This window comes from Lipotes vexillifer, unplaced genomic scaffold (genome assembly GCF_000442215.2).
Source record: "Lipotes vexillifer unplaced genomic scaffold, Lipotes_vexillifer_v1.1 scaffold591, whole genome shotgun sequence".
Classification (NCBI taxonomy): Eukaryota; Metazoa; Chordata; class Mammalia; order Artiodactyla; family Lipotidae; genus Lipotes; species Lipotes vexillifer.
In genome coordinates, this window is record NW_006791954.1 from 4,050,330 (window position 1) to 4,077,413 (window position 27,084).

A 27,084-nucleotide genomic window follows, 5' to 3' on the forward strand; every position below is an offset into this window, starting at 1 on the left:
CTTTTTATCAAAGAAATTTATTCGCATGTAAATAAACACGTTTTTGTAATGTTTGGGGGGGAAAAATCCCACAGATTTTTATCTACTTTCAAAAAAATGAAAAACCCCCAAGTATTTACAGAACGGCCATATGCACAGAAAATCAAATTTGAAAAGATTTTAGAAAAGACCCTCCCCATCTGCTCCTGATGTACATTTTTGAAACAAAATTTAAAGCTCAGCTTTTGCAACTGAGCATGTTTCCCAACCTAGCTTCTGACATGTTAAGTACTTCCTACCCCTCAAAAAACTTAACTCAAGGGTAGAAATCAGGGGGGAGGGAGATTGGGGGGAGAAAAAAAAGGTAAAAGAAAATGAGATTGCCTAGGGATTGTGAATAATGAGTTTCCTATACTGGAATCTGCTTTAAGTGACTCAGCTGGATACTGTGACTCACTGGCTCCCTGGAAGGCTTCTTTTGAGAATTCATAATAGTGCTGCCCTAAATTTTTAGACCTAGGCCTTAAGGAAAATCCTTCCAAGAGCCACCAACCTTAAGCCTAGTTTTGGCAATTACATCCTGCTTCATTCCCACCGCCTTCCCCCCGCCAATACTTGTTTTAAAAGAAATTGATTTTTGAACCTGGAATCTTCATGTACATCAGAGCAGGTTTTGACCAAGAACCCCTAACATGAAGCCAAAAGACAAGAGGAATCAGGTCAAACTAAGAATACATAAAGACTCCAGCAGCAGAAGATAGGTAGAAGTTGACTTCATGTCCTTGCCGTCTTTTGAAACAGGAGAATGAGTACACCTAGACAGGAGGGAGGTGTCCCAGGCTTGGTTTATTCTGCCTCTTCTCCTCCACCCTGTGGAGAAATGCAGTGCTCCCTGGTTCTCAGGCAGGGTGAAGCAGTTTAGCCCCGGCTCCCTGTTAAGCAAGTTCAGATGCTGGGTCAGTGTGTGGGGTGTGCCCATCGACAAGTCAGGGGCTTATCCTTCATCCAGATCCTAACTCGGGATTCTTTGATCTGGGATGAAGACAGAAAGAGAGAAAAAGCTTCCCAGTTTACTCATTTTGGTATTTGTTGGCTCTGCTTGGGGGAGCTGAGCCCCTGATACTATGCAGTACATTCCCCATAAGATTTTCCCCACCCAGACCAACTTAAAAACCATTTTTTTTTTTTTCCTGCAGAAACCAATGGGATAGGATTCAAAACTAGGTGAGAAATCCAACCTGGTTGTGTGTCTGAGAGGCTGCTACTGTATCAGCATCACAAGATAAAGCACTCTGGTATCACCTTGCCCATGTCCTCCTTAGTGTCACCCAAGACATTTGACTCTGATACGGTAACCGATAACTTTTCTTGCTCCACTTTGCAATGTTTCGTTTCCTACTTCTTATTACCTTGGGACACAAAAGTGGCAGAGTTGTTGTGAGCTGATGACCAGAAAAGGGAGAACACTAAAGGAAATCAGAGACAGTCAGGAAAGAAAGCCAAAGCTGATTTTCCAACTCTATGCTAACTCCAACCTGCAGAAAGGGATGAATATAGAAATCTTCAATGTCTGATGAAGTCACTCCATTTATCACACACACATACATAACACACACACACACACACACACACGAATCACCTGGCTTTTTTTTTTTTTTTTTTTAATCCAGAAGAGTTGTGCTGGGGATCATGCCCCATCCTGCTGACACAGAACCTGAATGGAATCATCAGGAATGGCACAGTGCAGGTGTCAAAATCAAAGTAAGGCCGCAGAATTTTGAGAGGACCCTCCAAATACTGAGAACTTGTGTTGCACTCAAATGGTCTCCTGGATTTCTATATTTATGAGAAGGGCTTCTTATTGATGTCCCCCAGAATCCAGACTCAGACCTGTTCCTCCAAAAAGGTCCAATTGTGTTGCTACATAGTAGCAAGGGTTTATCTTCATACCCACCTAGCATTCCAGCCCCCCCCCATTACTTCAAGTGAGCTTGGAACTGTTTTAAGTGAACTATGGCTGCAAATTTTTTACTGTTTTATCTAAGGGAGCATACAATGGAATAATTAAAGTCTGGACTCCTTATCCTTGTGATGAAGGGAAACAAGGAGCCCAGGTCTCAGGAATGGCATCAGTTCTCCTACAAACAAAATGCTGGGATGTGGACTTTTGGCACATTGTAGAAATAGGAGAACTATTAATTCTGTACTGGTTTTCATGCCACTGGATCAAAGCGGCTGTCCCACTTTTAAACCTCACTGCATCTGAAAACACGTTTACATCCCAAAAAGCCAGCCCAGCTTTCTTTAAAGGAAAAAGAAACTATAAATCAATACCTCCACAGAAAGATAACTCTTAATATTCCTATGATGTCTGAACCCTATGAAAAACCTCCTAAAACAAAAATACCATTTTGGTTTCCTACTTAACTCCAAAGGTGGACCCTGACTAATCTGCTTCAGCTTGATACTGCAGTACCAGCACAAGCTACAAGCTCCCTACCACCAAATAAGCCTCGTTCTTTCACCTCCCATCATTTTGAACCCTGAACCTCATAGAATTAGAAAAAAACACTGTATAAAAGCAAACAGATAAAGGATTGAAATATTACAAATAAATAGCTAAAATCATCTTCCCTCCCCAATCACTCCTAAGAAACAGACACCAAACATTACTTAAGTGTCCAAAATGACCAAAGTCCTTCATTTGCCCACGCCTCAAAGGGACAACTACCCAAACAAAGGTGAACAACCTTCATGCAAATGCATCAAGGAATGTATTGCTTTTTCATTTTCTGCCCAGCCCTTCAAATACATGCACTAAAATGTGTTTAAAACATGGCCTAAAACTGGAAAAAGGGAGAAAAAATATATATGAATATTTCCCACAAAACTGTTTCCCACCCTTCCCTCTCCCTAAGCCCTTCCCACCCCCTCCCTTTCATAAGCAAGTATTTTAACTTTTTTTTTTTTTTTTCTGGCAAAGGAACAAGTGATTCGTGGTAACCAGAATCAAACCCTATGGTCTCTTTAGTAGGGTCTGGCTATGCCTTTCTAAATTCACCCCACTTGGTGTCAAAGCCATGCCATTTAAGATTCTTAAAACACAAAATCAGACCTCCTTATGGTGATTTGCCTATACACTTAGTTTTTCTCTGGCCATGGTTTTTGCTTTAAAAAGTAAGGTTCCTAGTTGCCAATCAGGGCCACATCCATAAGATCGTCATCTTCCTCCCCAATCATAAAGTCAGGGCTAAGCCTTGAGGGCCTATCTGTAGATAAGATTGTGTTACTTGTCATAGACAAGGACTGGTCTGAAGAGATGGGTGATTTAGACCAACTCTCTGGCTTGATGCTATGAGATTTTTTCTTGTCTCGGTCTTTGTCCCGGTCCCGGTCCCTATCTTTGTCTTTTACTTTCTTCTTTTCTTTTTTGTGCTTCTTATGCTTCTCTGTGCTGTACTCTGGAAGAGGTCGGATGCCATCATCTGAGCTGGGACTGTTCTGATAAGACTTCTCTGCTATGGAGGAGCCTGACTCACTCTCACTGTCCAGATTCTGGGGGGTATATGCTGGTGACTTACTATGACTGGGAGAGCCACGCTCATGCTTTGGAGTGGAACCACTGATGAGTGGAGAGCCATAGTTTTTGGAAGAGGCCATCTGAGGCCTCAGCCCTTCTCCACTACTTTCCCCAGGTTTCTGCAAAGTCACTTTGGCTTTAATGCTGGGGGATCCCCCATCATGCTTGCTGATGATAATTTTTGCCACACCCGTGCTCCCCACATTTTTTGACTCTGAGGTCTTCTTAGATGAATCCACCGAGCCCCCCAAGGTGGAAACCTTTGATTTGTCTTTATCACTTTTCTCACGCTTGCCCTGGAACTCTCCTCCTGACATGTTATGTTTGGAGGACACAGGATGGCTAGAAGAATTTGTGCTCACCCCCACCTGGCCGTCCATTGGGTCTTCACCCCCAGGGCCACTGGTGACAACCCCATGCTTCAGTTTATCTATGACAGCTGTTAAGGACGGCTTCTTATTTCTGCTGGGAGATTTCCCTTTGGAACTCCCATGCTGGTTCTGAGAGGATGACATGGAAGAGCCACTTGAGGAAAAGGAAGAGGAAGATGCTGTACAAGAGTTAGATGATGGGGGAGTTTTCTGAGACAATGAGCCTGAAGATCCTAACCCTGAAGATGACTTCATGCCAGTGCTTGAACTAGTTCCAGACATGTGAGAACCACCAGAACCTGAACTGATAGGAGACTTGGCTTTAGAGGATGGGGGAGTCCCAGGAACAGGCTTCATTGGAGAGGCAAGCTTATCAGAGCCTCCAGGTGGCCTTGAATGGGAAGGGGATATGTTTGGTTTACTCAAAGAAGGATTCATAAGTGATGATGGCTTCCCTTGAGGTTTCATCTTGGTGCTGCTGGAGCCACTGCTCAGTCCATGCTTGGTAATAGGAGAGGAGCCAGGCTTCCCCCCAGACTGGGATGAATTTTTGGACTGGCTAGATCCCGAAGACCCCTGGCTAGAATATATACTGCTACTTAACTTGGAACTTGATGAACCTTCTGATTTACTGCTTTTTATCTTGCCTGAGTTGGAAGCAGAAGACGAGGAAGAATGGCTATGGTGGCTTTTACTTCCTGAGGAAGACACAGAACCACTGCTGGTATACTGACTGTGAGAGGAGGGCTTGCCCACCATCACGGTTCCCTTAGGAATCTGAATAGTGATTTTGGGAATGGGTGGTGTGGCAACACCTGGGGGAGTCTGAGATCTTCCTGAACTGCCTGGAGATTTGGATCCACCTGTACTAGTAGGCGGGGTGAAAGGTCGGTTAGAAGAACTGTGAGATGGAGACTTTCCCTCAGTGTCTGCCTTCTTCCGTTTTGGAGGCTTATCTTTGCTTTTGCCATCATTAGAAGGGGTTCGACTGCGCTTCCCTGGTTTGCTGTCTAATCCTGGCCCTGATAGACTACTGTTACTGGTGCCATTGCCTTCCTTTACTCTCTTTTGAGTCTTTTCTTTTCCTAAGTCCACAGTGGTCAATAAAGGACTCTGGCTACCACTGTGATGCTCCATAAGATCTGTAGGACCCAAAGCCTTACCAGCCACTGCTATTATACTGAAATCAACTGTGTCAGCTTGGCTACTGCCTTTAAACTTAGTCTCCCCATTATCACCTCCAAGCATTGGCACCCCCAAAGTATTTAGTGCCTGAGATGTAAATCCTTTGAAATCATCATTATCTCCACTTTGGCTGCTTTCATCAAAATATTCTTCTCCAAAACCACTTTGGCTCTGGCTGTTCAACAAATCAGGATTGAAATCTACTCCATCAGGAAAAAAATGATTGGTAGGAGAGTCACTACTGGGGCTTCCAGCAGCATCTGCAATAAGGTCAGCTGGATCAGTGTATGGATTTTCATTATTATTGGCTTGAAAGACATCAGGGTCAAAGAGGGCACTCTGAGAATGCCCAGAGCTTGAAGAATCTCGAACAGGGGTGCCAATGGGTGGACAATCGTCACTAGTGCTGGGAAGCTTAGAAGCTTCTTCTGCAATGTCTGAAAGGATATCAGTTACATCCGGGCCAATGCTGTCTGAACTGGATAGTCGGACCATCCTTTGAATACTGGATTGGGGATGAGGTACTGGTTGTGGGTAAGTTGTTGGGGGAGTGCTACACTGGCTTGGAGCTGGAGTGATGTGTGGCGTATCCAGCGTATCAGCTGTCATGTTGACATCAAAGATAGGGTTCTGTGAGTCAACATCCATTGAAAATAGCTCCCTCTGAAAGTCATCTTCAGTCTGGTGCTTGGGTTTGTCAGGTGGTAATCTTGATGACTTCTTCTTCTTTGCCTTGTTGCTTCCCGAGCACATTTCCATCCGGGGTGAGCCGGAAGAGGAGTTCTGCCTTTCTAAAGGGCTGCTTCCATAAAGGGTTGAGAAATCCTGGGCAGGATTATCTTTAAGAAGGTTCATGAGCATCGGGTGGTTCTTGGTGTTGCCGGCCATCGAAGAGACAGGTGGCGGCGTGTGATGAGGAGGGGTCGGACTCGAGCCAATGGTAGACCCCCCGTTCCCTGTGATTTGCAACAAACTGGTAAGAATTGGGTTCTGAGATACCTTGCTGAAGTCCTCCCCATGGCCCACCGACTCATGCCGATCTTTGATGCTCATGCTCATATTAAACAAGGTGGTAATGGGACCCCCCGGAAAGGTGTTGGTTGGTGTAGTGGTACCACTCATTGGGTTGTTGCCTGTGGTCATGCCATACCCTGGGCTGCTAGCCGGGGGCAGGTTCTTTTTCACCATGTCTTCAACTGTCTCTGCAATGAGGGACAGTGCTGGAGTGTCGGCCTGAATGGTTTCAGCTTTCCTCCGAATAGCCCTCATCGTCACAGGGATGGACATACATCTGTAAAATAAGATGGAAAAAACAAAGTTAATATTGCACTAGCTGCTAATGAAACCAATTTTTTATTTGGGAAAACAGGCTTTAATTTTGCCTGAGACTTACATATGCCAAAAGGTTTACAATAAGCAGATTTCAGGCAAGGCAAATAACCCGCAAGGCAGGAGCAGTTCTGTGAAATGCCACAGCTTTGGGTAAACTCATTCTAAAAGAATCTGGGGGCTTCCCTGGTGGTGCAGTGGTTAAGAATCCACCTGCCAATGCAGGGGACACGGGTTCAAGCCCTGGTCCGGGAAGATCCCACATGTCGCAGAGCAACTAAGCCCTTGTGCCACAACTACCGAGCCTGTGCTCTGGAGCCCATGTGCCGCAACTACTGAAGCCCGTGCGCCTAAAGCCCATGCTCCGCATCAGGAGAAGCCCATGCACCACAACGAAGAGTGGCCCCCGTTCACTGCAACTAGAGAGTCCATGTGCAGTGACAAAGACCCAACGCAGCCAAAAAAAAATTAAAAATAAAAAGAATCTGGAAGGAATTCCCCTGGTGGTCCAGTGGTTAGGACTCCATGCTTCCACTGCAGGGGGCACGGATTTGATCCCTAGTTGAGGAACTGAGATCCCACAAGCCTCACAGCGCAGCCGAAAAAAAAAAAACAAACAATCTGGACCAGAGGCAATCATCAACCTCTTTTGAAGTGCCACCAAATAAACCAACCATAAACAAGAGTCCAAATAATTAGACATCATACTGAACTAAAATAAAACTGGTAATAATGAACTCAGTAAGAAAATGCCCTCCTTTTGGGCTTTACATGTGATTAATGGTATATATAATTTATATATAATATTTAATATTTAATTTAATATTTATATAATTTATCTTAATTGATGAATCATTAGAAAAACCTCTTGACCCATCAAGTTCTAAACTTTAATGGCTTAGATCACCCCAAAGCTACACTGTGAAAAGTGCTACCACTGGCGGTAAATCTTTTTTATTTTAAAGCAAAGCACTTTTGATGTTACAGATAAATTTATGTTTATAAACATGTTTGAAAATATTTTGCTCTAAAATATGTCAGCAACCTTTCTTAAAGGACCAGATAGTAATATTTTAGACTTTCAAAGATCATATGGTTTCTGTCCAAGTACTCTGCCATCTTAGCTCAAAAGCCACCATAAACAATATGTAAATGAAAAGATGTGTTCACTTACAGGTATGTTTGTGTTCCAATAGAATTTATTTACTAAACAGACCACTGGTACCTACTCCAAAAAAATTTTGAAATTACATATTAATGTTTATGGGAAGCTGACTGGCTTAAGGATCTTCCCACATACTGCCATTTGACACATTATATGTGTTTAAAAAAAAATGACAGAGAGGAAAAAGTGGAAAAAGATCTACATCTTATTTCAGCTCTCTTCCTCATAAAAGAACCCTAATGCAGGGCCTGAAGTTACCTACCTTACTTCCTATTACTCTCATAATGAGATTTATAAAACCAAAAGCTCATATTGCTTCCAATCCAAAAGCAGAGAAGGGTGAATTCAAAGCAGTGACTAAATGCTTTCCTACTAAATTTCCAATTCACTCTAGTACTGAAAACAACATTCCTTATACACCTCTTAATGGGACTTTGATGGAAAAGGGCCAGTGCTACCTTTGAACAACTTTGGCAATGAAGTCATCTGTGCAGATGAGTGCATCTGACAGCCCCTTGTAGAGTTTACAGCTCACATGTGTTGAGTCCTGCACATCCATTACGACTGAAAGACAAAATATATAGGAGGCATTTAAGATAGATTCAGCTTCAGTTTCTGACTTTCCAAAAAGATAAAGGGACCAAACTGCTGCCCTGAGAGAGGTGCTAGCCACCCACATAACTCACCACACACCAGGGAGTCATTCACAGGGTGCTGAAAAGATACGCTGAAACGGGATTCTGAGAGGGGACACACTTCAAATTGGAGGAGCCCAGGAGAATCTAAAAGGCAAAGAAAAGGATCATAAAATAATCAACCAAATAAAAGACTTGAGACATGTAAATGGTAATTATTAACTATGAAATTTTCTCTCCCTCATTGGAAACTAAATCCCACACATTTTTTTAATACACAAAACGTACTACGTCACCCACAGGTGACTAAAGGTATCAGATTCCAAGGAATCTAGCAGTGTATGTTACGAATACTCCAAAACAAATAAGTAACTAAACTTCAATTTTCTAAAATGGAGGCACTTAATCCCAATTGATAAAGTCCTTGGCAGATACAAACACCCTGCCTTGAAAGTGAATTCTGAAAATAAATGTGGCCAAGATGAGTTTCTCATTCTATTTGATAAGCAGACATTACAACCACTACCATAAACCCTGCTTTCTACCAGTATACAGCTGTTAGCTATACACTCCATAGTTTGGTAAGCACAGATGTAGGTGCTACAATCTAAAATGATATATTTATGCCAAATACACTTATATATATATATATAAAACTATTATCATTGGTTTCTAAGCCAAACAGGCTGACAGCCCAGAGACAAGGATTATATACTTTCTTGGGAAAAAGCATGCATCTCTGTAGGACTAACTTCATAACTACCTCACAAAAACTCATTTTTAAATACTGTGAAGCTATGTGGAAACTTCTAGGATTGAAATATGAAATAGAAGGGTCATAAGGACACTTGCACGTGCTCTGTGTCATTACTCCAACTTTCTAAAATTTCTCATTTCTAAAGCAATTCTTATTCCCATAAAAGATGTCTCCTGATTTACCTTCCATTTCTTCTTGCCTACCATTTGCGCTGATACAGCTCTATCACTGAAGTGCTTTACAACTAAAGTAAAAAATTAACTATGGTTAACTAGAGAAGCCAAAATTCATATCAAGATTTCTAACAGCAAACTGTTTGAAAAACATCAGCATTCCAGCATCCTGGGAGAAAAAAGAGAAGGGCACAGGTCTCATCCTTTTTTAAGCTATATGATTAAGTTCTCCAAAGAATGGGGAGAGGAAATATACTCAGGACTAAACCGTGGGAACCACTGTCCTAACAACCTAAAATTTAGATATCAAGAACTCCTCTCTTCCTGCAGAATCCCAAATTCTACCTTATATATCTGTTGCAAGGTTCAGGCCCTTAGGTACCCAGTTATATTGCTGCATGCAGAACAAGAGTAAGTCCATTGCAACAAAATCCAGTGGTTTCCAAATGCCAATTTACAGACTGGTTCCATCAAAATTATTCATGGAGCTTGAACTAGATTCCCAACTTCTCCCACATTAAGTTCATTTGGGTATGAAAACCAAATGTATATAGTTTTAAAAGCTCCACAGGTGATATGATGGGCCACAAAATTAGAGAACTACTAGAATAATCAGTTTCCATTTACCAGTAAGTATATCAAAAGGAAAGGCAGTACCTTCTTTCAGAATAGTTCTTTTGACACAGCTTCCAATTAGGGTGTTATAGGCCACTTGGTGTCTGATCAGATTCAGGATAAGAGGAACCCGGCCAGGGTGCTGAAAGGTGATTTTGCTAACAAGGGTTCCCTGTAGACTTCTACCATCTGGAAGAGGAGCATCTTTGTTGAGGAAATAGCAATGCTGCTGACCTGGAAGAGCCTGGGCAAAAAGAACAACGGAAATGAATGCTATTTACTCACCCACTGTACTCCAACCACAAACTATCCTTAAAAAAACCCTACTCCTCAAAAATCAGCAATTTCTTGCTGAATATTAAAGCTCCACAGTCAGTTCTTTGGTCAGCTAATGTTAAATGCCAAATACTCACTTGGCTGAAAAGACCCCTTTTTTGTAAATGTTCCGCTAGTGGTTTCCTAATCTAGCTAACATAAAAATTACCTCAGAAATCTGTATAAGAGAGGTCCCTGGACCATTAAGTGCAAAATCTGTATTTTTAATAACACCCTATATAGTTATAACAGAGCCAGAATTTGGGAACTATTACTTAATCCAGACTACTGTCAAACATTCAAATAAATTCAAGTCCAGGTGTGGTTTTAAAACGCTCCTTAATTTATTCATTCCAATACTTTCTTCTCCATTAAATACTTTGCAGATTATAAGCTCATGGCACTTGAAAGAATTAAACAGCAATAACTCTTAATACCTACTTATGTGCTTGTAGAAGTTCAGAATACCATTAAGACACTTTCACCTGAAATTTCAACAATGAAATGTATGTTGTTTCCTGACTTGGAAGCTCATGCTCTTCCTTCAGTATGTCTCAGAGATTTCTGTAATTTCCTGCCTGACTGAGGAAATAGGGCATGATCCAGCAGTCCAAAAGAACATCATCTGACCTCAGTTATTCTATAAAAGGAAGATTCTGATCTTGGGTCCAAACATAATCTACAACAATTCATAGGGTCTTACTTACAGCATAAAATCGCATGTTGTGATTCAAAGGTATAGGATCAGGGTCCTTTGACAGCTCAAACTGAGTGATCAGTTCATAAAGGGGTACATAAGTTGGTTGGGTTTCAAACAATGGAATTCCTAGAAAAACAAAGATCAATACAATGATCACAGTAAGATGAAAACGTTGACAGCTCAGTTTTCCCTTCATGAGTTCTACTTCATTCGCCCATTTATTCAAAAAGTACTGACTAATAAGCAAAAGCACCATGACATCTATACCCATTAGTGGTTTTTTGAGGCCAAGACTGAAAGAAGTCTAAGATAATCTGAATGTGAAGTTTGCTTTTCACTTTTATAACAATTATTAGCTCCTGATGCTTCTTAAAACTCACCTGTGCAGTTCTGAAGTTTCTGAACAAATGCTCTAGATACTGGGATTGGCTGGGGAAATTTCAAGAAGAAACAGGCAGGAAGATCAACACTGTTGGCACTGGTGATTGAGGAGAAGGAGGGAGTCCTTCAAAAAAAAAAAAGAAAAGGTGGAGGATTGGGATTTTGAATGATGTGAAAATGAAAAATCTAAACACTCATTCTTAGACATGTCTGTATCATATAACCACCTACTCACAAAACCTATCAAAAGTTCACTCTTTGAACTTCCTTCCCCCAATTCCAAAATATCCTGTTTGTTAACCCTAGAGTATCTTATCAAACATCTATTCTGAGGTACGTTCTCTAATTATTATTCCAGCATAGCTCTAAATCAACATAAAGTCCCATAGGAAAATCCCATAGAGCAATCATTAAACCAGTGCAAGTAGCACAGTTCTCTTCTTTCTCTCTCAGGATAAGAATGTGTTCTATGAGCAGACTTCAAAGAGGAACATGCAGATATTAAAAAGAGAAATTAAATGGGTAAAACAAAAAGCCCATCTCTAGAAAGTCCAGCGGGGGAAGAGCCAAGTCAAAGTAATACCTGGTTCTTACTGGGCTTAAGGTTGAAATAAATGGACATTGCTATCCTAGAATTATATTTAACTTACCATTTGTTGTCAACTGGATGTGACCCCGTAATTAATGGTGCAATTGGGAGTTTATACATAGCAGATGTTCCTTCGATTGTCACTGATGCATTCATGCCCAAATATCGAGGAACTGAGAAAAGGAAAGAAAAATGGTATTCTCCAAAGTAACACAAATTATAAGGATCTTGAGTTTCCCTGGTGGCGCAGTGGTTAAGAATCCGCCTGCCAATGCAGGGAACACGGGTTCGATCCCTGGCCCTGGAAGATCCCACATGCTGCGGAGCAACAAAAGCCCACGTGCCCCAACTACTGAGCCTGTGCTCTAGAGCCTGCAAGCCACAACTACTGAGCCCATGTGCCACAACTACTGAAGCCTGTGCGCCTAGAGCCCGTACTCTGCAACAAGAGAAGCCATGACAACGAGAAGCCCACACAGCACAACGAAGAGCGGCCCCGGCTCACCGCAACTAGAGAAAGCCTGCACGCAGCAATGAAGACCCAACACAGCCAAAAATAAAAGCAAATAAAAAAATAAATTTATTTTTGAAAAAAAAGAAAAAAAATTATAAGTATCTTAACATTAAAAAAAAAGCTAACTTCTGTAAAATTTGTCAGCCCTAATTTGTCAGATACTGTAATACCTATATAACTCAGAAATGCTACAAGTTATCTTTCTAACCAACCAATATTTCTGTCAGTAAATAAAACAAAATACAGGAAACAATGCAGTCCAAAGAAAACAAAATTTTAAAGGCTCATTACCAATATTTACTTATTTTCTCCAACTTCAGAAAGCATTTAAGTAGAATTATGATTATAGGATAGTCAATGATTGAAGTTAAAAGGGGACCAAATGAGGTATTAGGCCATTTCTCATTATGTTTTAGTCTATTAACGTGCAAATATAGGGAATTCTCTGGTGGTCCAGTTGTTAGGACTTCGGGCTTTCACTGCCAAGGGCACGGGTTCAATCCCTGGTCTAAGATCCATCAAGCCGTGCTGTGCGGCCAAGAAAAAAACAAAAGTGCAATTTCAAAGTAAGATCCATTATTTTAGTTCTTTAGTAAGTTGGCTAATTTCTTTACCTTTAAAGTAATGATTAAAGGGGATTATTTCAAGTCAGATGGTTTACATTTTTTTATTCACTCATTTACTTATTCAAAAGGAATTATTAAGTTTTTATTATTATGTATGTATGTGTACATACAGATATGTATATCTGTAGGAGTGTATGTGTATGTATCAGATGCAAACTCTGGTAGAAATGGAAAACTTTGGTAGGGATGGCAGATTTATTTGGGAGTAGCAAACCAGAAAGTACAGGCAGGCCTGGGCATTCAAATTTTTGAAAATATTTTTTAAACACTGAGCAAAACCTTCAGTTACTTTACAGTGAAAGTCTTACCATTATTCTCATGCAAAATGATAGGGGATGTAGTCTTATCATCCAGCAGGTCAGAAGGAGAGGCATAATACTTCAAGTTCATCAAATGACCTATGCAAAATAAAACTTATCACTACTTTTTTATCAGGTAAATTACAAATAAAGAAAAACATTCCCATTCCTATAAACCTATATACAAGAAAAGAGTTTCAGATATGAGGACTAATGATCCAAAGCAGCTTATGAAATATGACAGAAGCATAAATATTGATTCTAGCAGCAACAATTTACTTCACAATTTAAAAATAAAAACTAGGGGAGGGCAGGTGTTGACACCTTAGAAAACATTAAAAAAATACACAAATGAGAGGGATAAATTGGTAGTTTGGAATTGGCATATACAAACTACTATGAATAAAATAAACAACAGGGTCCTACTGTAAAGCATAGGGAACCATACATAATATCTTGTAATAAACTATTATGGAAAAGAATGTGCAAAAAAAACATACACACACACACACACACACACACACACACACACACAACTAAATCACTTTGCTCTATACCAGAAACTAATGTAATGTTGTAAATCAACTATATTTCTATTAAAAAAAAACAGAAACACAAATGACTGGTAATTTTCACCTTCTGCTTATAAACCCAAGGTGAAATTGTAAGTAATAACCCCTCAACTAAAATTAGACATTTTTCTAAACAGGCAAAATAGAATCACATACCCCCACTTCTTGGAGTGAGATAGCCAACACTTCCATGAAGAATCTTATCCAAGGGACCAGCATTGGTTGCTTTCCTGCAAGACAAATGACCTATGTTTGCTTATATTTAAGCCCTGAAGGTATTAGTGTACAATGTGATAATGAGTTCAGCTATTAAACATCTTATAATTCTATCCTAATGACTCTATCTTGTACTTGGGCATTTAACAATTGTATTTCAACTTCAAAGTGAAGGGATTATTTCTAAGAATACATCAGTATGTAATATGGTGAACAAAAATTACAACTATACTATTATTTATCAGAAGGGAGGCCAGGGCTTCCCTGGTGGCGCAGTGGTTGAGAGTCCGCCTGCCGATGCAGGGGACACAGGTTCATGCCCCGCTCCAGGAAGATCCCACATGCCACAGAGCGGCTGGGCCCGTGAGCCATGGCTGCTGAGCCTGTGCGTCCAGAGCCTGTGCTCCGCAACGGGAGAGGCCACAACAGTGAGAGGCCCGCGTACCACAAAAAAAAAAAAAAAAAAAAAAAAAAAAAAAAAGGGAGGCCAGGTTTGACAAGTCTTCTGATAAAACCTAAGAAATAAAAATTAAAAATAAAAAAAACCTAAGGAATACCAACCAACAACTTAGGGATACTGATACTCAGAAAATGGAATGCAATCATTTGGGAACTGAAAGGATATGGACAAGATGTACAATACAGGTAAAACACAGATGCATAGTAACATACATCTATAATATATATTTAAAAAAATAAGAGCCTAGTAACCCCACAGACGAAAAACTTTAAGAACAAGGTCAAACAGAATTGACACTTTAGCCAGTCTTACCAATACATAACTGCCATTTTAGATAGATCCTGTTCTAAGGATTGGAGAGCCAAGTACATTTTAGTCTTTAGTTTGCTAGAAAGTAAATAAAGAAAACAAGAATTAAATAGTTGACAAATATACATATATATACACACACACACACAAACATGAAAGCCTAGAGAGCAAGTCTACCTTGGAGGCAACTAAGATATCTATTTAAAAAACAAAATAAAACTTTAAAATGTTAAAAAATCATTACTGATCTACCAAAGCTAATTTTTATCTCTACTTAAAAGAGCCAAGCAGGTATACAGAATCCCAGGTAGGTTAAAAATAAAAGTGGCAACCCAGTTTCATAACAATTTCTTTCAGCCTAGAAATCAGTATGTTGAAGACATCTCAAGGATTATCTTCTAGCACTATAATCCATTAATGCAGATATTTGTTTATTTAATATACCTTTAAAAGACATTAAGCTGGAAGCTGAGCTATACATTGTCAGTATGAGTAGAAATCACAAATGAGCTAGGGCCGAAGACTTGGCAAATTACTAAGTACAAAATGGTTTATAGATTTATACTAATTTTTCCAAAAAAAAGCAAAAAAATAAAAATACTTACTTGTCCCCTGGAAGGTTATAAAGATTAACAAGACCCTTAAGGTGCTTAGAAAATTCATCAAAATTTTTTTCCCTATATGAAGTTCAGGGGAGAGGGAAGAGAATAAAACATACAATTACTATTCAGTCTTATCAGCAAAGTGCCAAAAATCATGGCTATATAAAACTAATCTTAATAATTTACTTTACTCTTTTTCCCCCAAAGTTTTCTAGAATCAATCAAAAGTAGGAAAAGAAAATGCAGTGTATTCCTTTCTCTGCCCCATTTTTCTGGAGGAGGTGCTAATAAGCAGTATAAAAGATAGTCAAAAAGACCCGATAACTCATATAGTAATTCGCTCTTAAGTAATGAGACTTGGTTTAAATAAATCACTTCTTCTCCTCTTAATCTGTAACTGAGATGACTGGATGTCATGAGGAAAAAAAACTTTTGGAGAGAAAATGGAAATAAATAAATGGGGAAGATAGAACACTTTTCACGTATATAGATAGAACACTTTTCGTGTATACGGTAACATAAGAGCAAAGAAGGAAAATGAACACTAGGAGAGAGATGGGAGATCTAAAGAAAAGGGGAACGGGTACTGTGGAGGCAAACCACATATTCCAAAATGTTCCTATGACTAGCTTTACCCCAGGAAAAAGTTACTACCATGAACCCCTGGCTTCCTAGAACCTAATATTCAGGCATGGTTTCTTAATCAAATAAGGTTTTGTGGGCAGGAATCCAACATAACAATTCTAACTCTCTACATCTTTTTTCAAACTTAAAAACAAAAAAAATGCCTCCTGAAAGCTGTACTGCTCTGACAACGTCAGATACTTGGTCGGGCATTTATTGAACACTTACTGCCCAAAGTGCCATGAACACATTAAAAGGAAGCAAGAGCAGCAGCAAAATATATTCCCTACCTTAAAATTACCATCTATACAAAGTGATCAAAAATACCAGGTAGGACTTCCCTGGTGGCGCAGTGGTTAAGAATCCACCTGCCAATGCAGGGGACATGGGTTTGAGCCTTGGTTCAGGAAGATCCCACATGCAGCGGAACAACAAAGCCCTTGCACCACAACTACTGAGCCTGAACTCTAGATCCCGCGAGCCACAACTACTGAGCCCACACACCACAACTACTGAAGCCTGCGCACCTAGAGCCCGTGCTCCACAACAAGAGAAGCCATCGCAACAAGAAGCCCGCACACCACAACGAAGAGTAGCCCCTGCTGGCCGCCAACTAGAGAAAGCCCACACGCAGCAACGAAGACCCAATGCAGCCAAAAATAAATAAATTTAAAAAAAAATACCAGGTAAAGACTAATATTCTTCCTAAGGTTCCCCCTTTCAAACATGCCTACAAATTAACTTTAGAACACCATCAGTTCATAAATTGGTATGGTCTCCTACGCCACATTAGAGCCAGACATATTTTTTTCCTGGACTATTCTGGTAATACAACTTTGCTAGACTTATTGAGTTAATGAAATCATAAAATGTTATTTTTTATGTTGCACTGCTATTTTTCAAAGCTCGTTCAAATCTGGTGTATTTGGCTATAAGGACATTAAACTGATCATTGAGAAGACTGAGTGTAAAACTTATTTCCTCAATATTAACACCCTTTCTAAGACTCCTCCATGTGATATCTGATAACTTCACTATAATTTAAAATATAAAATTGATGTAATGACTTTCTCAAATTCCCAGAGAGTTAACTCTGGGTTTAAATTTAAGCATGAAAATTTCCACTCAATTCAAAGAGAAAAGATAAGCCAATGGCAGAAAACATCAATTACTAAAAGAGACTGTCTTCAAGCCTAGCACTTTACTATAATGGGACCCATATACCTTAAATATAAAATAATTTTTCTCAAAATTGAAGTGAAAAAAAGTTCTTTTTATGGTATAGACTCAAATTTCTCAAGCTTTCTTTGATTCAATAATTAGGTTCTATTTATTTTTGTTCCACACAGAATTCCTAAGGTTAGCTCAGTAGTTCCCAACCAGGAGTGATTTTGCCCTCCAGAGGACACCTGACAATACCTGGAGATATTTTTGATTATCATAATTCAGGAGATATTGCAACTAGTTGGGAGAGACCAGGGATGCTGTTAAACATCCAACAATGAACTGGGCATCCCCCTACAGCAATGAATTTCCCAACCCAAATTTCAATACTGTCAAGATTGAGAAACCCTGGGATAGATGGAATAGGGTAAAAAAAAAAATCAAGCTAAGTCAATTCTGAAAGTGAACAAGTACAGACTGTGAAAAATCTTGACCCAAGAAAATAAATTTGTTCCTCAGGAAAGTAACTTCTGACCATCCTCAAAACCCAGCTATAAAGAATAGCACTGTTGGGCTTCCCTGGTGGCGCAGTGGTTGAGAGTCCGCCTGCCAATGCAGGGGACACGGGTTCGTGCCCCGGTCCGGGAGGATCACACATGCTGCAAAGCAACTAAGCCCATGTGCCACAACTACTGAGCCCGCGAGCTACAACTACGAGAATGCATGCCACAACTACTGAAGCCCACGCACCTAGACCCCATGCTCCACAACAAGAGAAGCCACCTCAATAGAAGCCCGCGCACCGCAACAAGAGTAGCCCCTGCTCGCCGCAACTAGAAAAAGCCCACGCGCAGCAACAAGGACCCAACACAGCCAAAAATTTAAAAAAGAAATTAAAAAAAAAAAGAATAGCACTGTCTGCCAATATCAGGGAATATAAATGTCATCTGCTCACCTTAGCTGCTGTACAAGCTCTGGACAGCTCTGAAATTAAAGAAATTATGTTAAAACTTTAAACTACTTTAAGACACTTGAAGACATCAAAAGTTTTTCTTTTATTAATAACACATGCTTTATAATAAAAACATTAAAACTATAGAAGGTTCTTATATTAAGATATCAAAAATATCTTCTTCCTACTTGGTAAACCATGGGTTGGGTCAGTAAATTGAAGATTAAAATATATATGAAATAGCTTATAAAGGAATCAACTTTCAGCTGCTTGTTTAAAACATTAGGACCTCTCTTTAAAGCCATCCTTGGAATCCATATTCAACTGTCTGGTTATACACATTTTACATTCCTCTCTATTACAGGGTTTTTCAGAGACATTAGTTATGTACAAGATTATCTGTCCTTCTTGATTATAAGTTCTTTGAGGTAGGAACTTTAAATTAGTTGTATCCCCAGAACCTATTGTTCAATTGCGGCTCATGTTTGTTGATATGAAATGGAAAGGGTTCCTCTGGTGTTTCCTTTTGTCAAAGCCTCTGGATGATGTCAGAGATGGACCCAGATTATACTAAATTCCACTCTACAGCTACTGATGTTGTAGCCCATCACATCATCTCTATAGTGGCTCATGAAAAAAACCTAAACCCAAGCTATTTCAAACCCCAACAATTCCTTTTAAAATTAATGTCCCTAAGTAAACCCCACAGATTCCAGTGAAATATCAACAACACATACCACAGGATTCTCCCCATGGTGAGCCACTTTTACATCACAAAGCTGTCCTGCAGGATCTAACTGCACTTCCACATAGAACATATCTGACGTGATGTAACATTCAGTGCCACTGGCACTGAGATGAGAGCCCAGTCTAGCAGGAACAAATCAAAACAAAAATTAATAGAAGACACATAAATAAAGCCACCCAAAGTCAACACTAAGTTAAACATTTCTGCCTACAGATAGACTACTTACCCATTCTGTCTTGCTATAGACTCCAAACGGTCAGTCATTGCTGGTAAAGATGTTACTACAAAAGGGTGAAAAAAGGAAATAACAAAAGATGTTCCAAATAAATTGTATTCTTCAGAGCCAGAAACATCCCAAGAGTATATCTAGCCTTCCAAAGCCAGAAACACATTCAATAGTTCAAATGCTTATAATGTGCATAAAGTTCATTGGTAAGGCTTAGCTGTGGCCTAAGCAGTAATAAGGATCAAAAAAAAGATCTATTTGAAAAAAATGATTGGACCTTTCTCTTCTCTCTTTTTTATTACTCATTTGGGACAAGTTATCTTTAATTTAAAGAAGACACACTTAGGGACTTCCCTGGAGGTCCAGTGCTTAAGACTACATGCTTCCACTGAAGGGGTCGCGGGTTCAATTGCTGGTCAGGGATCTAAGATCCTACATGCCGCTCAGTGCGGCGAAAAAAAAGACACATTTATCTGCTAATGCTAGAATAAGGAAGATTAACATCAAAACCAGCATAGAAACAAATATTCTATGTTCATAGTGGCATTATTTACAGTAGCCAAAAGATAGAAACAACCTAAGTTTCCATCAATGAATGAATGTATAAACAAAATGTTATTTTGTTTACATATAATGTATACATACAATAAAATATTATTCAGCTTTCTTAAAAAGGAAGGAAATTCTGATATATGCTATAAAATGGATGAACCTTGAAGATATTATGCTAAGTGAAATAAGCCAATCACAAAAGAACAAATACAGTATGACTATACTTATATGAGGTACCTAGAGTAGTCAAATTGTTAGAGTCAGAATATAGAATGGTGGTTACCAGGAGCTGGGAAGAGGGGAAATGACAAGTTACTGTTTAATGCGTTCAGAGTTTCAGTTGGGAAGATGAAAAAGTTCTGGAGATGGATGGTGGTGATGGTTACACAACAATGTGAATGCACTTAATGCCACTGAACTGTACAATTAAGAATGGTTAAAATGGTCAATTTTGTTATATACATTTTACCACAATTAAAAAAAAACAATATTCAGCTGAATCAGGTTCATTTGTGATAATCAGAGTAAAATCTGTTTTTACTTTCATTTTCCTTCAAAAACAGACAGAAGTAGTAATTATAAGCTTGAATAATCAAGCTCATGATTTGAATTTTATGTTTGCTTTCCTGAAAACATTCTTTATAAACACTGTAAAAATCTCTTAGAGTCAAAAAGTCCATCTTCTTATTGAGTTAATTAGGAGAGAACACGTGAAGGAAAAAAAAAAAACTTTCCCCTGCTATCTGCAATCTTATAGCTACCCTCCATCAATTATCTTTTGAGTTTCTACCAACCTCCAAAATGGGGTAAAAAATAAATGTTTCAAAAGTTCAGGTAAGAGCTCATCTCAACTCCATAACGAAAGCAAGAACAACACCTAGCACAGAACGGTTGACCTATCTCAATTTATATTTCTAGTGTAAGTATAAAATAGTCTTTCCTAAACTGTTTTTTTTAAGAAATTAGCATATTTCAAAGATGTTTACAAACCTTTGAGAGCTTTCTGCAGCATCTCCAAACAGCTGACCAAATGTTGGTGCCCTCCAGAACTCATCACAACCCTCTTCTCCTGTATTAAGAAGGAAAACATTTCAGGTAAAAACTAACAAAGCCAACAGTGTTTTGGGTAAACATACACATTATCCTAGAAATAACATTTCAGGATAGTCTATATATTATGGTATAGTTTATATACTCTATATTTTCTATATATTCTAGATAATGTTAGATTTTTAACTGTTAGTCTGTCCATCCATCCAAAAGAGGAAAGGTTAATATACATGGATACAGGCATATCCATATCCATGAAAGTAGAAAAAGGTATTTCCAGATCTAGGACTTCCCTGGCAGTCCAGTGGTTAAGACTCTGCACTTCCAACGCAGGGGACGTGGGTTCGATCCCTGGTCGGGGAACTAAGATCCCACAGGCTGCATAGCATGGCCAAAAAAAAAAAAGCCTATACCAAAGGTATTTTCCAGATCTAAAATAAGATAACTTTCAGGGAAAAATTAGGAAGAATCAAAATGTAATAAATGAGATCAGCCTCCTGTAGAAGTGACTACATCCTAAGATTCAATAAGTTAAATGGGGTGGCTCAGATGGGACAATTCCCAAATCTAATAAGGTGATATGCATGTAATCTAAGAAATACAGCCAGACCTTAGTCAAACTAGATTGACTCTAAGAAACAGGATACGTAGTCCAGAAAAAGCCAAAGGGCAAAAAATTTAGCATAGTTTTTCTAAACATATCCAGGGAAGAAGTTTCTCTTTGCACAACATTCTAGGCCCCAGAAGTACGAACAGTTTTATGATACAAGGATAGTTTTCTAGACTTTTCCATGCCCTAAATCCATCTCTCTTGGCTCTAATTCCACCCTCACAAATATCTGACTAATTAATAATCTAGCTCCCTTTGTACCTTGAATACACAAGGACCTTGTCCATTGCAAGGACAATGGATACCAGTACTTTGGTAGCTGGAAAGACAAACACTCTGCTGTAAATTAATAAACGGGCATTCTGATTTCCCTGTTAATCTACTGAGATTTTGTTAGTATGTCAGTTGTTGAAAACTCTTCAAAATCTTTTACGTACCAATAAAAGTAGGTTCCTGAATCTGCAAAAGTGAGAAGTAGACAATGGAAGCTATGGTGACCAAACAAAGAACTGGTAACCCAAAAGAGGGTCTTAGTAGTCACCTGGAATCCCTCTATGTCACAATGTCTCCCTAATGACAATATCACTTATAGACCATATTTCAAACTAGAATATGGCTGCCTTATAGTATAAAAGCGACAACCTCTGAATTCCCAGACTGGAAAAATTGCCATTCTTTAAGACTTCTAAAAAAATACAAAAAACCTTTTCTATGTACACAATCCTGAGCCAGAAGATATCTGTAGAACTTAGTTACGGAAATCTTTTAGCAGCATGACACTTTGGTGTCCATTATCTCATTTGATCCCTACAGCAAAACTGTGTGAAAAAGCAAACTGGTGTTGTGTGTCTCTACTTTCCAGATGAGGAAACTGAGGATCAGAAAGAACAAATAATTTGTCCAAGGTCACGTAGGTAGAAGTACTGGAGTCAAGACTAAAATACAGGTTTTTTGACAGCAAATTCAGTTATTTTACTAGGCTATATACTGATATGATCATTTTAAGCTCTAATAAATCTACTAAACTGAACTTACTCTGGACCCAGTGTAAGGTTTGGTAGAGGGGTACTTTCACTGAAGTATAACATGTATACAGAAAAGTATATGAATCTGAAGTGAAGAGATCGTGAATTATTACAAAGTGAACACGTCCATATAACCATTGCCCAGGTCAAGTCATAAAAAAGTACTCCTGTAACATTTTACTACCACTGGAATCATATGGATGAACTTTTAACATCCAGCCTCTACCCTCACCCCACTCCCTGTATTCCACCTAATTAAGGGCTCCCACACTGGTGAATGACTCAGAAAGGAGAAGTAGTACTTAGAGAAAGAGGGCCACAGAGTCAACAGGTGAAGTTAATTACAAATGAACTGCAAACTCAACTAGCAGAATAGATACAGTGACAGTATTAACACATTAGAATCAAGGAGCTTGACAGGAAGTGAAGAATAAATGTCTCTCTATATCAGTCTGTCATGTGTATCTTTTTTTTTTTTTTTTTTTTTTGCGGCCTTTCACTGTTGTGGCCTCTCCCGTTGTGGAGCGCAGGCTCATCGGCCATGGCTCACGGGCCCAGCCACTCAGCAGCATGTGGGATCTTCCCGGACCGGTTTTTTTTTTTTTTTTTTTTTTTGGCGGCACTGTGGTGCTTGTGGAATCTCAGTTCCCCGACCAGGGACTGAACCTGGGCCACAGTAGTGAAAGCCAGGAATCCTAACCACTAGGCCACCAGGGAACTCCCTATCAGGTGTACCTTTTATAGGTGTATTTCTTAGCACTTTGCCTAAAGTACCCCAGTGTACTATAACTCACAATTAACACAATTTTATAAATATACCTCCTTCTCAGGTAGACTCTTAAAAGTTGAAAGCCATCATGTGCTTATGATTTTATGAGAAATAAAACTGAAGACACACCATAATAACTAGTTAGAAAAAGTCTACACAGGGAGCTTAGCTTATTAAATAATTATCTAAGCACAACACTTTATCCACTTCACCACAGTCCTCACCATGACTTGACGCACAAGCTTAATGGTTTCACTCCAAGGTCTATTTTGGTTAAATTTTGCATGGAGCCGTTCCAAGAGAGAACTCATCTTACTCAGCTTTTCCGACTCTAAGATATAAATCAGAAAACATCATTAGCAACTCTTCTTTCAAGACCTTCCACAGTTTTTCTTGCAAACAAACTCCCATACTTCATCCTGGTAAGAACTCAGTTAAAACATCTTCCAATATGATTTACTTCAAAACATACAAAGAATTTGTTTTTAATGACAAGAAGACACACACAATTGTGGGTCTAGTCTAACGAACACCATAGAAGGGGACTGCTTTCTATTCAAACTTAATGAGAACCAAAAAAAGAACCATCTCTAATCCTGTTTAAGGATCAAGACTACCATTTAGTGACAAAGTAATTTCATGATATTCGTGAAATCCCTTATATGATATATGCAGAGCACACATTTGAACATGGCCTAACTACGGTTAGTTGGTTTTCAAAGTGAAAATACAGACTTCCTTAATTTTTTCACATAATTTTAAGAGATCGATTTATAAGTATTATCAAGAAAACAGGCTTTATTTGCCATTCAGATTTTTCCTGTTTGAACTCAAACTATATGAACAAGGAAGATGTCAATGACTAAAGGATGAGTTTCCAGCAAAGTTAAGAGAAAGGCAGAAAAGAATGGCTCCTGGATAGTGTGTGAAGGAACCTCCTACACCCTCCAACACTCCTGTAATTCTTGTAACTGCTTAGCATGAGCAAGGAAGGACCTGTGCTGGAGACCACCGGCAGTGCAAAAATACAATATGCCTGAGATGACACCTGTGAGGGGGTGTGGATAAGTTATGTGAAAATAACCGTCACACAAAGCAAAATGAGATTTGTTCTTAAAAACAGAGACACATTACTACTGAAATTCAAAGGAGGAAAAGTTTGTAATTAGTTGTGGGGATGTTACAGAAAAGTTGCCATTGAAAGATGAATAGAATGTCAGCAATCTGAGTTGAGGTAGTGACATCTTCTAAATCAAGATTCAACTCCTCTCTCCAATGCCTTCATCTTCTGGAAAACTGTTTTTTGGTTTGTTTCAGCCAATTTATAGTTCTGGAGAAATGTTTGATAATTCCCACTTTCAAGACTCATTCACTCAGGCACTATTTTACATGATGGAGATACAGCAGTGAGCAAACTAGACAAAACTGCCTCAACGAGTTTCCATTTTACACTTGTCATTCCTCTGCACCAAGAAGTATACCTTTTTTCTTCCTTGCCTTCAAAACACACCCCCGCCTTCTTTCCCTTAAGAAGCCTGATGATAAATATCTTTACAAAAATGCTCTAATGAAACATTTTTTGAGCAACTATTATGTGCCAGGGACTGTATAATGATGAGTAAGGCAAGATCCTGATCTACATAGCTCAGAGCACATTGGAGAAGACAAGTAAATAATAGTGAGCTGTATCAACAGAACTATGTCCAAAATGCTAAGGAAGCATTTAAACTGGAAAGTGGAACTTCAGAGAATCTATGTAAGGTTACACAGAAAAGTTGTTTTTCAGCAGTTCTGAATTAGTTCAGACATTGAAAGATTGAAATTCAACGCATTTTTAGAATACACAATAGCACAAGATGTGAACACTGTGACATTCTAGAGAACTGCTGGCTTTTAATACCATAAGTACCTAATCATTTCATTCACGCGAAAACATTCTCCAGTACTTTGACATACAGCGCTGTATTACTGTTTTTATGTCATTATTCACACTTCTCTTCTGGAAGGAGCAAGTTTTACATTCACTCGCCGTGTCTCCCATCCCTTTAGGCTAAAAATGCCCTGCAGAGGCCCAAATGATTGCCCCTAGCTAAGCAGGAAACCTTAACAGAAGTTGGGAGCCCCCATCTCCCCAAAGTCAAAGCTCTCCATCACCAAGGGAAGGCAGTCAGAGTCTAAAACTCACACACATCCCGCCTCCTAGACTCTGAGCCCTCGGGAGAGTGGCCCCCGCGGAAGCATCTGCCCCCCAGCTCCTCTCAGAGATTGGCTCCCCCAGCTGTGTCCCGCCCCCTGCTTTTCCCCTCAGTCACTCACCCTCGGTTTCCCCCTGAGCCTTCATCCTGACAGCGGGAAGGGCCTGAGTCCTACACAAGAGGAAATGCCCCTCCTCACCACTAACAGAGGAACCAAGTTGGTTCGGGCTCCCGGGACGCAGGGCGCCTGCAGTCCCCACTCTTCCCGGGAAGGCTCAGTCTGAAGTCCCCGGCGGCAAGAAGAGAAGGGTGCTCGCGGCCGCCGCCATCTTCCGCAACAGAACTTCCGAAAGATCGCGAGATTAACCGTGATCCTGCGAGAGAGAGAAAAAGGGCTGGGCACCAAATATCGCGAAAAATGGTTAATACGTTGCTACTCGCGAGATTCTCCCCACCCTTCCTTCTTTCTCAATTGTCTCAGATTTCTCGGCCGTAGGTGTGGAGTTTGCTAGTTGGTAGTGTTCGGATCCTCTGCGAAAATTGGCGCTTTCGTTTTGGCTTTTAAGCAGTTTGCAAATTTATATCCCCAGCTCTTTTTACTAAAAGACTACCTCTTCGAAAATATTGTTATCGGGAATATTTTATTAAAATATTCGCTTTCTTGAGATACTAGGTGGAAAAAAGATGTTGGGTGTTTGTAACAATGTCCCAAGCTAGCCCGGTACACTTAATTTACATGTCCTAATTTTCTTTTTAATTTCAGAAATATTTTTCTTGAGCAATTCCAATATTTTTGAAGATCTGGGAGGTTCTGGATTAAGAAAAACTTGTTTGCAGCAGTCAGATCATCAGATGCTGTTAAGTATCTTTAGGATCCCAAAGGTGTTCACAATTGATTGTATCTTTTTTGTAATCATAGTGAAAACAAGCAGTTTAGCTAATGCTCTACACTACAAATCACAAAGAATGTGTAGTCATATCTCTTGTATCAGTAAATCCTCACAAAGAGAAAGCTGGAGTAATGCTGAGAAGTTCGTGGCCACTGGAACAAGAGCCAGGCTAAAATACAATTGTGCTAGCATTGGGTGGAAGTTCTTAAAATAGTTAAGGCTACCTTTTTTTTTTTTTTAATGTTCTTTTTTTCCATACACACCCTTGAGAATAACTGCTGAAAAGTTGAATTTTACCTAGTTTGCTGTAAGGATATTAAGCAATGGATTTCCACTGGTTCTTTAGTCTCAGACTTTCCCCATATTTCAAAAATGATATGCAAACATCCTCCAAAGCCATTCCAACAGGTAACTGCAGTTCAGATGAGCAGGCACAGCAGTGTAAATTTAATAAGAATAAATCTTTATTTGCCACATGCTTATTGCCACAAAGATATAAACCATGCTCCTTGAAAGTAGAACTTAAATTTTACCTCTTGTCTATTCCTCGTGCCCTCATTCCTTTCAGTCACTACACAGTGAGTTTCTCGGGGCAGGAATTGCCTCTTGTTTCTGAATCCCCACTACCTAGCACTGTACCTGGGCTTAGTAGACAAATGTTTTACTGGGCCTAAAAAGCCTCTCTAGACCCAGCTCTTCTCCCCTTGCCAAACCCCAGCCACAATGACCTTCCACCTGCAGACAATTCCTTCACTCCTTCCTCTCCCAAGGTCCTTGAACATGCCTTTTTAACTGCTGGGAGGTATTTCCGTACCCCACCCCCCTCTCCTCACTGAGGTCGACTTATTCAGATCTCAATGTAAATGTCTCTTGCTCTGGACTAGAGAAGCAAGGCTTCTCTAACCCC

At 39.6% G+C, this 27,084-nt stretch overlaps 1 protein-coding gene across 1 annotated transcript; it reads right to left on the minus strand.

Moving 5' to 3' along the window:
* MED1 (mediator complex subunit 1) lies at positions 1-25,645 on the minus strand. The gene is made up of 17 exons (XM_007465156.1): positions 25,409-25,645; positions 23,317-23,423; positions 20,629-20,707; positions 19,087-19,141; positions 18,850-18,982; positions 18,116-18,144; positions 15,376-15,447; positions 14,774-14,848; positions 13,942-14,015; positions 13,223-13,312; positions 11,836-11,947; positions 11,185-11,309; positions 10,812-10,930; positions 9,832-10,033; positions 8,296-8,391; positions 8,068-8,173; positions 1-6,406 (listed from the first exon to the last, which is right to left on the minus strand). The coding sequence occupies exons 1-17, from the start codon at positions 25,431-25,433 to the stop codon at positions 3,166-3,168; spliced, it is 4,740 nt and encodes a 1,579-aa protein (XP_007465218.1). The 5' UTR covers positions 25,434-25,645; the 3' UTR covers positions 1-3,165.
* Positions 25,646-27,084: the final 1,439 nt, after the last annotated feature.